Here is an 11,433-nt window from a genome sequence, read left to right as displayed (position 1 = left end):
TTCACTAGCATGCTTAAAATTTTTAATATAATAAATGCAAATCACGTACCTGATCTAAGACGGTTTAATAAAAGGCTCAACTGACTCCCAGGGGGTGCAAGAGTTAGCAAATAGCCTCCATGTCTAATACAGTAAGATATTGCTTCTGTGTATGTCAGTTCCTCTCCTCCAAACCAATAGCAGCCATCACCTACTTGTTCCCAGTCAACTCTGCACTCGCCTGTCAAGTCAGAAATTCCTGGTAAGAAAGAGAGAAAATACGCTTCATATGTTAAAACAAGCAAGGCAGTGCCATATAAGTGATAGTAGGCTATTGGGTGCTTTAAAAATGTTTGAGAAGCAATATGAATGCTTTAAGTTGTGATTTATAAGTTCAGATCTTAAAGCTTTGCCAACTTTGCTAAAAGTTAAGCATAAAGTTAGTACGTTGCTCTTTAATTAGGTTAACTAATTTTAATAAGTATTAACACTGGGAAACTGCATTAGAACGCTAATGAAATGCTATAAAATCCTTACTGCAGGTACCATTCTAATTGCGAGCATGACAGGCAAAATTTTTGTAACAGTATTCACTTTCACTGATTTGCTCTTAAACAAGGCTTATGCATTATTTGACTCAGGTCTTACTATAGGGAGAGCCTGTCTTTCAGTACATCAAGAATTCCAAACTTGCTCCTCCTTGGATTGTTAATAACCCAGTATCCTAGCCTTTCTTCCAGTAATGCATAAACAATCCTCATTTTTCTGTATTAAAGTTTCATCATCTCCATTCCTGAACACTTTCATGAACTCTCAGCTTTTCCTGCTATCAATGTCTGCTTTATTTTTATTGTCAACCAATAATTTCACTAATGTACTTGTTTTTAAAGTCATTATGTGGACATTTTCTGTTAAGACAAGCCTCAAACCGACTGGATGCTTTCCATGAGCAGTACTGTCTACAAAATAATTCGGCAAAATAGTCAGCTGTAAAGATCACATTCAAAATCCCTTTAGCCAGAGTTGTGCTGTTTTCTGTCAAACTTTCATGTATTCCCTTTGGTCAACTTCTTCACATTTTTTCTAAAACAAATCCTTTTGCCAGCCCTTATAGAATAGAGAAATATTACAGCACTTACCCTTTTATAAATGCAGCTGTACCTAGTGGAGACAAAAACCAAGTTTGTAGCCTTCAACATGATCTAGAACAGCCTTTAAATCTTCATAAAAAGGTAGTTGACAGTGGAGATTTGTGGAGAGGGACGGGTAACCCCTCACTTGCCTTACACTTACCACTTCATTCTTTGGCTGCCATTGAGTGAGGATGCTTCTGCTGCCTCTTCCATATGCTTGGTGAATTTGGAAGTAGCATCTTGCTACCAATATTTCTTTTACTTTTTTCTTTGCACTGTTCCTTTTTACAGTACTTTGCTTTTCTGATGCAGTTTTTCTTGATATGGAGAAAGAACATGAACAATGTCAGAGTGGTGGTCATGGGTGACTTGAGTAGTTTTTCGTCTCCCATATCAGGAAACCTACATATGTACTACTTGTAGAGGACGGTAATTTACTACATGTTCCCTTCCTTGTAGTGACGTGCTTCTTAAACTTCACCTCAGAGGTAGAAGTATGGTAACAGGAGGAGGAAGGTCAGGAAAGTTTGGTGGGTAACCTCTCTGCTGGTGATTCCACCAAACCCTTCCAGCAATGACCAACCAACTACTGATGTGTCTGCTGTTGCCTCTGCAGTACAGTACTGTCTTTTCCTCATTTGCTACAGGTGATTCTCCAGTGGCTGTAGTGATGCCTGTTGCTGAACAAGTTGATGTTGTATCTTCTCCTACAGCCTTGACCACTCCTTTGTTGTGTAGGAAGACTAAGAAGTCTTACAAGTCAGGTAAAAGGAACCTCCACAGCTTCCTCATCACCACTGTCGTCGTTGTGTTTTAGTTCACTGTTTTCTTCCTCCTCCTCATCCCCAGACACTCTTCCTGAGTGTTGGAAGACCAGGAATGGGAAGTCCAAGGTCAGTTGGAAGATTTCTAGATGGACTTCTACCAATCACTCTTCCTTATGGCAGGAGAGCAGAGGTGCCCGTTCACTGCTCAGTGATCATCATGGCTCAGGCAAGGCTAGTGCTATGGTACATGTCCACTTGGACTTGAGGACTGCACCCCCTCGCCCTCCGATAGCGTGCTCTTGGGCTTTCACTGGGATGGCTTTGAGCAACCCCGCTCCCCCTCTTCCCCCTGCTCTGGGTCTGCATACTGAGGCAGGGTGCAGCTTGGGCTAGCCCTCCCCAGCAGCTCTGTTGAGTTGGAATGGGGAGGGCATGTGCAACCTGGTCACTCTCCACAGCATACACAGTCCCCTTACTATGCACAGGTGAACAAAAGAACATTATCTCCCCCTTTTCCACCTTTGGGGGGATGTAGAAGGGACCTTGCACCACCTTTTCGCTCAGTGCGCTCATGCTTAGTGGTTTGATTGTGATCTAGCACTCTTGATCTCGCGACAGATCCCTGTTGATCTTTTCCACCTCTCATGGACACAATTCTCCATGCCAACGTGAGTATTGGCGTCAGACTGAGAACCTTCTCCACTAAAAGGCTCCTCTAGTGCTGGATGGTAGTTGGAGTGAGAGCGGGAGTGGAAATTTGTTGAGGTCCGGAGTGTGGATAGCTCAGACTTCTGGGAACCCTTTCAGTCCTGAGGGACCTGCTCCTTTGGAACCTCTTCAGGTCAAGTTAGAACAGCATTTTCAGGAGGTTATTTCACTCAGTAGTGAGCAAAATAATCTCGACAAGATGGCCTTAGCTTCCAACCAGCCAACGATCTAGACCTCTGAGCTAAATTTAGGCGCTGATCCAGAGGCAGAGCCACCAGTCAGGTTGTGTGGTCACAATTAGCTTGTGTGGTCACAATTAGCTTGTGGTGTTTTGAGGTGAGGTGAATGCCCTGATCTGCCTGTCTAGTTCACTTGCTTCTAGTAGTTTGAGCAAACTCCACCCCCTGATAGTTTCATTCCAGCGGAGGTTATACATGCAGGAGGATGTACAGGCTTTTCCTCTCCAGTTGGATGTGTCAATCTGCTTTCAGGAGGGTTTCTCCTTCAACACTCCGAAAGCTAATGCCTTGGAAATTGTGGTGATAACATTGATGCAGGCAGTCTCATGGCTAGACCTTTGAATGGGCACACTCACAGACTACATTGTGACTGGTATCATGTCCGTGGATGAGAGAGCAACGTACAGGAGATTGTTGGTGCCAGGGAATAGGGCCCTTACCTACTTAGCACACCAGGTATCCAACCAGTGGATGAATCTGGTCCTTCAAAGGAGGGATACCATTCTCTCCTTGTTTTCCCACCAGGTGTCCCAAGAGAGCAGCCTCTTGCTGTGGAATAGTTTGGTGTTGGGTTTGCCCCTTTACTTTCCTCTGGGAAAGGTAGAGGCAGCAATTTAATTTCATCAGGAGTACTCTTGGGACATCCTGTTCATCCATAGGGTGTCCTTCAAACCCAAGCATGGGGCAGAGGCACCTGTTGCTAAACCTTTATGTTGGACACAACACTCCATGCTTGTGTGTAAAAGCCCCAGCTTCAGGAGCTCAGACAGGAGCAGCATTCTTCATCCTCTGGTAGGAAGAGTAGGGAGCCTTCTCAGCCTTTTCATCCCCCCCTTCTCTGGACAGTCCAAGTAGGTAGAGAAAGGAAAGAAGGGGGGAAGGTTGCTGATAGTGGCAATCCCCCTCCTCCACTACCACAAAAGAGGGGGATGCTGATTATGCCATTCGGTCAAAGTAGCAGCAACGGAGCAGAGCAGTGTATCAGTGCTTTGGGATGGATACAGGCTTCCATTTTAGAGTATCTGTCCATTCCAGTGTAGGGCACTGAAATTGTACCCAACATATTCTTCAGATTCATGGAAATCTCAGGCTTTGTTGGTAGAGATAGAAGCAATAATGGAGTTGTAGATTGTCAGTCCCTGAGTTTTTACAGCCACCTTTTCTTGTAGAGAAAGCAACCGGGGGTTGGAGACAAATCATCATCCTTTTAGCATTGAATGAGTATTTTCCACAGACTCCATTTACAATGGAAACAACATATGTACTTGGTGTTGAGATTTCATCAAAGAGGGCACCTTCATGCTTTTGACAGACCTTCAGGATGCATGAAAGCACTCATTCATCAGGACTCATCTGCAGTTCAAATGATTGCAGTTCCTCAGGTGTTTACTCAAGTATTCGAGTCTTGGCTTGGGCCCATTTGAAGGTTTTTCATGTTCTGTTACCTGAATATGATGTTAGTTTTGACTTCCTCAAGGACCATCTGGAGCAGGGATCATCTGTTAGTGTTTTATCTTGATCTGGGAACCATGGTCTGCATATCTGAGTATGCTTCTGGGCATGGTGCCAGCAAGAGCCTTCCTAGGGCTTTTGTCTGGGCAGTTTCAGGGAGGTAGTGGACAGTTCCTGTCACTACAAGGATATCTTCTTCAGACTGGCTGGTGGTCCTAGGTCATCTGTTGTTAATAGTGAAACTCATTTCCCAAGGGCAAAACCACCTTCAGTCGTTTCAGTGGCAAATGAAGCTGCATTGGCCTTCCTCTTTGGATCCTCCCTCTTAACTTATGCCTGAGTGGGAAGTTAGAGAGGACCATGTATGGCGGTTAGATGACAGACACCTCTTATGCAGTGTTCCACTGAGTTCTCTCACTCAGGAGGTATATCTGTTTATGGACACATCAAAGAAGGGATGGGGCACACACTTAAGAGCAGAGTTTTGTTTTAGGTGTGTGGATTGAGGATATTGCATCTGCACATCAGAATGCAAACAGCGTGGTTAGAGTTGCAAACAGTCTAAGAAAGTTTTAGAGGCCACTTGGTGGTGTTAATGAGTGACAATGCAATGGTGTTAATGAGTGACAATGCAACCATAGCTGCCTATGTCAACAAACGGGACGGTGTCTTGGACTCTGTGCCAATTAGCATTGCATATTTATGAGTGGGTGGCTTTTCAAGCCACAAGTTGGCAGCCAGATAAATTCTGGGCAGACAGAATGTACAGGTGGATGCTTAGTTGCTGGAGTTGAGTAGTGGCGACAGAGCAGTCCCTAAACCCTCAGAGAGGTTGCTCAAGTGATGGGGATCCCCATTAGATCCGTTGAAGACTTAGAAATCTTCCTGTCTTCTTCTGTTCCTTGGTCCCCAGATCTGTGGGCAGCAGTTGTGTTCCAAAATCCCTGGGACAATCTGAGTTTATGCTCCATGTTTCAAATTCAACCCCGGGTCTTTGGATGGCTCTGGTGGCTCCTCATTGACAACATATGCTGACACCCCTTTCATCCAAAGACCCAGGGATGAACACTGCAGAGGGGTTTGAAAACGTGGGAAGGCATACTCTTCCATATTGTCCCAGGAATGTTGGAATACATGCTCCATTGCTGCCCATGCATCTGGGACTGGGGAACAGAAGGTGGGAAGTTTTCTGTTAAGTCTGGTTACAAATGGATCAATCTTGGGGGCACCCTTTAAGTAGAACTACCTCCTTGCTACTCGGGGGTTTAGGGACAATTCTGGCCCCACTACCTGACTCAGGCAATTAAGCTGATCCATCAGCACATTCCACCTGTCCAGAATATATCTGGCTCACAACTCAATGGCTTGAATCTGCAACACCAATTGGCACAGTGTCCTAGACAATGTCCCCCTGTTTGTTGACGTAGGCAACTTCAGTCATGTTGTCACTCATCAACACCACCAAGTGCCCTCTAAAACTCTCAGAACACTTGCAATGCTAACCATGCTGCTTGCACTTCCAAGATGATGTGCAGATGCAGTTTTTCCTATATCCATGCACCTGAAACACTCTCTCCTCTCAGGTATGCTTCCCACCCCTTCTTTGGTGTGTCCGTAAACAGCAGCATCTCCAGAGGAGGAAACTCGGTGAAATGCCCCAAAAGAGATGTCTGTTGTCCAACCAACATGCAAGGTCCTCTCTGACTCCCTGGCTCGGGGAACAAGTTGGGAAGGAAGATCATGAAAGGAAGACCAATGGTGCTTCAGTTAACCCTACAGCAACTGAAGGTGGTTCTGCCTGTGGGAAACGAGCTTCTCTAATGACAACAGATGACCTAGGAAGACCTGCCACTGGCAAGCAGGTTGTTCCTGTAGTGACAGGAGCTGCACTCTAAAGTTGGGGATGAGATTGGATGTTTTCCAGTTGATCACAATCCCCAGATCGAGATAAAATGCCAACAGGTGATCCCTGTCCTACAGAAGGCATTTCCAGGAGGAAGCCAGAACTAACTTATCGTCCAGGTAACACAGAACATGAATACCCTTCAACTGGGCCTAAGCCAAGACTAATGTGAATAACTTATGAATGGGTACTTGAAGGTATTCATCCTGAAAGTCTGTCAAAAACGAAGTTGCCCTCTCCGATGGAACCTGAACATCAATCATACTATTTTCTTTGTGGATGGGGTCTGACAAACGTACTCATTCCATGCTAAGAGGTCGAAGACCAGTCTCCGACCCCTGGTTGCCTCCTCTAAAAGAAAAGGCAGTTGTCAAACCAATGACTTTGATGGTGCCTTTTCCCACCATCACTTCAAACTCTGCCAACAAGCCCTAAGATTTCCAAAAATCTTGAGATTATCATTGTCATAGAAAGGGAAGGACAGACATCCTCAAATTGGAAGCCTGTATCCATCCCGAATCACTGATACACTCTGCTGTGCTCACTGTTGCTGCCACTTTGACCAATGGCACAATCAGTATCTCTTTCAGTGGAGGAAGGGGATTGCCACTATCAACAACCCCCTCCCTTTTTCTTAATTTTCCCTCACTTCTTGGACTGTCCAGAGAAGGGGGAATGAAAGGGCTGGGAAGGCTCCCTGTTTTTCCTAGCAGAGGAAAAGAGGAATGCTGCTTCTGTCTGGGTTTCTGAAGCTGGGGCTTGTTTTGCATATTGACATGGAGGAATTTGCCAAACCCAAAGGTTTAGTGACAGGTGCCTTCACCCACTGTGAGGGTCTGAACAGGGAGTTCAGAGAGTCCTCCCAATGAAATTAAACTGCTGCGTCTACCTTTCCCCGAGGGGAGCAGAGGCAAACCCAACACCAAACAGCGAGAGGCTGCTCAAATGGGACACCTGGTAGGAAAACACGAAAAGAAGACTGTCTCTCCTTATGGGGACCATGTTCATCCACTGGCTGGATACCTGGTGTGCTGTGTAAGTAAGGCCCCTTCCACCTGACACCAACAACCCTACATGTTGCTCTCTTGTCTGTGGACATGATGCCTGTCAAGACAGTCTATGAGTGTGCTCACCCACAGGTGTAGCCATAAGACTGCCTGCATTGATGCCATCACCACGGATTCTGTTGGTTGGGATGAGATGTGAAACAAGCTCATCTAAAATGTAGGTTCTTTATTAGGTAAGGTTACAATATAACAAGGACAATTCATGTGAGCATCCGAACTCGGAGAGGGGAAGCAGCATACTGCTAGGCATTGGATTTGAATGTGTTTGGTTGCCACTTATCAGTATACATGTGAGGCAAGCATACAATTGCCACTTATCAATATACACTGTTATATACATGGGAGGTGAGAATACGTTATACAATGACAAATGCATGTTACATATAGATTATAGTATCCACACCTCCCTCCCCCTTCACGCTTGTAATCCCATCTTGAGCGGGTTCTTCATTTGGAAAACTGGGAGATCTATGTGGGGCTGTAGGAGGGCCATCGGAGGGCTCTTCTGTGTCCATGTGAAGGTCCACAGGGATGTTAGGTAGAGGGTCCGCTCCAGTTCCTCCATTATACTCGTCTGGTGGGGAGACGTACTTCATAGTCCCCTGACCTGCCATGGCTCATGACGATTACGACCTTGTCCCGCTTGTGAGAAATCAGATCCTGGGTCCTGATTGATTATCCAACTTCTAGCCTGGGTAGGGGACATGCATGTTGATTGTATGACCTCTGTACAAGTCCAGCTCTGGCGGCAGCACAGCAATTGCAGTCTCTGGCTTTCTCAAGCCATTCCTGCAAGAGTGACTGAGGACGAGAAGGCACACTAGAGCAAAGTGGGTGGCCATATAGGTTTTTTGCAGGGGAGCGGCCTGTGAAGTTTGGAGTGCTCCGTAACTCCAAGAGGCCTCAGTCAAAGGCTTCACAGTCAATATTGCCGGAGGGTGCTGTCTTCAGTATAAGATGCTTCACAGCCTTCACAGTGGCCTCGGCATGTCCACTGGACTGCGGGTAGTGTGGGGAAGTGACGAGATGATGTACTCCCCATCACTCCATGAAATCCCTGAATTCACGACTGGTGAATTGAGGTCCACCATCGGTCCTGAGGCGAAGTGGGACACCGACCTCCATGAAATATCTGCAGAAGATCCTGATCATCGCAGAGGCTGTAGTGTCACTGTAGCGTGGGACAACCACAGGCCAGCCAGAAAGCCTGTTGGCCACAACAAGGAATGACTTTATTGCAACACTGAAGAAGTCTGCTGACAGACTCTACAGGCCTAGAAGGGTGGTCATCGTTTTGAAAAGGCTCCTGCTGGAGACTGGGTTGTAAGACCTGGCAAGGCTTGCATGCTTGGACAGTACAGTACTTGTGATTTTAGAGTCAATTTCTGGCCAGTAAATAGTCTGTTGTGCCTGTCGTTTTGCAGCTCCTATTCCTCTGTGACTGTCATGCAGGAACTAAAATCCTTGCTTCATAAAGTACGAGTTCAGCTTTGACTGAGAGGCTGTCCCATAGTTTCCAGAATGGGAGCAATGAATCATTTAAGTTGTGACAATTGGTAGGAAATCCTGAGAGCACACAGTCTCAAAGACGGATATATGATGGGTCCTCCCTCGCTAAAGCACGAAGATCTTGAATAATCCTGTCAGTGTCCTGGGGTGAGGTGTCATTCTCTTGGGCTGCTGCATGAGTGGTGGTGATGGTCTTGATGTATATCCTGGCCTCAGCACAGCTGGTTTCGCCCTGTGGTGTTAGCTGGCTGATGGGGGAACGCAACTGGGCATTGGGTATGCCAAACTGCTTGCCAGCACACCACACAGCTGTGAACAGATGAGGTGAGATTTTCTCCTTGAGATGTTGCAAACTGGGATTCTTGACCGCATCCAGAGTGTAATGGCTGAGATTTGGCACCAGTGGGCGATGGTCTGCCATCAGTGTGAAATGTTGGAGGCCTATCAGGCACTGTTTGCATTTGGACATAGCCCAGGTTACAGTTAATGCAGTATCTCAACTTGATTGTGGCGTAGCATGTCTCGGCGTCTGCGAGGAAACAAGAGCCACACTGTACTAAGCAGAGTCTTCCATTACTGTGGTCCTGTAGAAGGGCATAATAAATTGAAACAGATAAAATCCTGTGTTAGAAAATGGAGTTCATCATTATGAGAGAGAGACATGCGCAAGTAATTGTGACTCGTCTCTGGATAGGCCATACTCGTCTGACACAGACACTTAATGAGCAGCCCACGTAGCCCTGCTCCCAAGTGCTCAGAGTGCAAGGCGATAATAACGGTATGATGTGTTATGTGTGTCCAAAGTATGACCAGCAGCAACTGTCAACTTTTGGAAATAAATCAATGAAGGAAATTTTGTCAGCATCTTCTGCATTTTCATTCGTTCCAATTTTGATGTTCATGAAGAGATGCAATTTAGTTGATAAAATATAAATATAAGTAAAAGATGGGTCATTTAATGAATTTTAAAAACAAAATTTTAAAATATTACTTACTAAAAGATGGGTCATTTAATGAATTTTAAAAACAAAATTTTAAAATATTACTTAACTTATTCTGATTTTATTTTTTTTATGTATGTATGGATGTGTGAGTAAATGTGAAATTTATTTATTGTGTGCATGTGTTCCAGTGTGGAAGTGTGTGCCTTTGTGCAGTCTTTAGTTTAATTTTCACTCATTTGTCATCACACTGAATGAACTATTCGGTTCCAGAGCTTGGCCTCAGGCCTAGACCTGGTATCTTATTCTAATCCTTCGGGCCAGCCCTATGAGAGCTGAAAGTCAGCTCAGTGGTCTGGTTAAAATACTTTAATAATAAATGTAGAAGGGCATATCCTAGTCAGTTGAGTTGAGAAGCATCGATCTGTAGGATAATTGGGAGGGCTGGATTGAAGGAGGCAAGAACTGGTGGGCTAGCCAGGGCAGTCTTCACTTAGTAAAATGCTCTGTCCTGATCCGCAGTCCATACAATTGCACGCTTGGGGCTCATAAGCGGTCTGAGAGGCTGAGCTGCATTAGCTATCTCAGGTGTAAATTCGGCCAATTGGTTCACTAACCCTATGAATGAATGAAGATCCATCAAGTTCGTTGGTGTAGGGAAGTCCTTGATTGCTGCTTTGTCGGGGTCTGCTGAAATGCCGTCTTTGGAGATCCGAAATCAGCAGAAGGTAACGCTGGAGGCAGCAATCGCAAACTTGTCCTTGTTAAGTGTGATGCCAAAAGTGCGGCACCTTGTCAACATCTCAAGGATTCAGTGTAGATGGCTCATGAAATCCTCATTGAAAAGCAGGATGCCGTTGACTACCTTGACGCTATTTTCAACACCTTGCAGAGCCTTACCTCCTCGAAGGCAGTAGGCGTCTCGTATGGCCGCAAATCCCATTGGACCTCTGCAATGCTGGAATCAGCCATAGGGTGTGATGAATGTGGTTAACTTTTGATCCTCCTCTGCAAGTTGCATTTTCCAGTACCCATGCTGGGCATCTGCAGTGGTGAAGAACTTGGCCTCTAGACCAAAGCTGTGGACACTAGATGATGGTGAGGGTGATGGGTGGGTTGGGCATTGTACTTGGCTGTTTAGGTTCTTGAGGTCAACGGTGATTCAAACGCCTTTGTCCTTAGGTACAACAACAAGCGGGTGACACCAGTCTGAGGGTCTGTCACTGGCGGGCTCAATGATGCCCTGATCTACCATGAACCACCAGTCTGAGGGTCTGTCACTGGCGGGCTCAATGATGCCCTGATCTACCATGAACTCGAGGTCTGCCTTGACTTGTTCCCGGAAGGCATATGGTATCAGGTGTGGTGCTTGATGGCGAAAGCTGTGGCACTTCCTTAAGATGGATTCACATTGGGGGTCCTTCTGTCAGCTTGAGTGGGGCATTCTTCAGTTCTTTTTTGGAGATCAGCACATCCTTGAACTCTCATAGGAAAAAGTCTCTGGCTTCAGCAGGTGACATGGTGGCATGAAGAGGGAGCTCTGGACACCTATTGACATGGGTACCATCCAGAATAGGTCTGGGAAACTCTGGCAAAATAATGGCAAACTCTTTGCAATGGCTATGTGACAGCACTGGTGTTTCGGACACCTTCATGGGCTTGGATCCTTGCTGAACAGGATCTCTCCGCTAAGGTGAGAGTAGCTGTGAAGGATCTGAAGGCAGATGTCATCATA

At 45.8% G+C, this 11,433-nt stretch overlaps 1 protein-coding gene across 3 annotated transcripts in view; it reads right to left on the bottom strand.

Annotated features, from left to right (window-relative positions):
* LOC136826774 (C-type lectin domain family 4 member F-like) overlaps positions 1–11,433 on the bottom strand; it is a 165,011-nt gene that overhangs the window by 2,144 nt on the left and 151,434 nt on the right. For 2 of the 3 annotated variants that reach the window (XM_067084203.1, XM_067084201.1), the window contains exon 6: positions 50–238. In XM_067084203.1, the coding sequence (XP_066940304.1) occupies positions 50–238 (189 nt within the window). The remainder of the gene's footprint in view (positions 1–49; positions 239–11,433) is intronic. The other variant, XM_067084202.1, reaches the window with a different exon arrangement.

This window comes from Macrobrachium rosenbergii, chromosome 41 (assembly GCF_040412425.1).
Source record: "Macrobrachium rosenbergii isolate ZJJX-2024 chromosome 41, ASM4041242v1, whole genome shotgun sequence".
Lineage (NCBI taxonomy): Eukaryota > Metazoa > Arthropoda > Malacostraca > Decapoda > Palaemonidae > Macrobrachium > Macrobrachium rosenbergii.
This window is presented reverse-complemented; position numbering and strand designations above follow the sequence as displayed.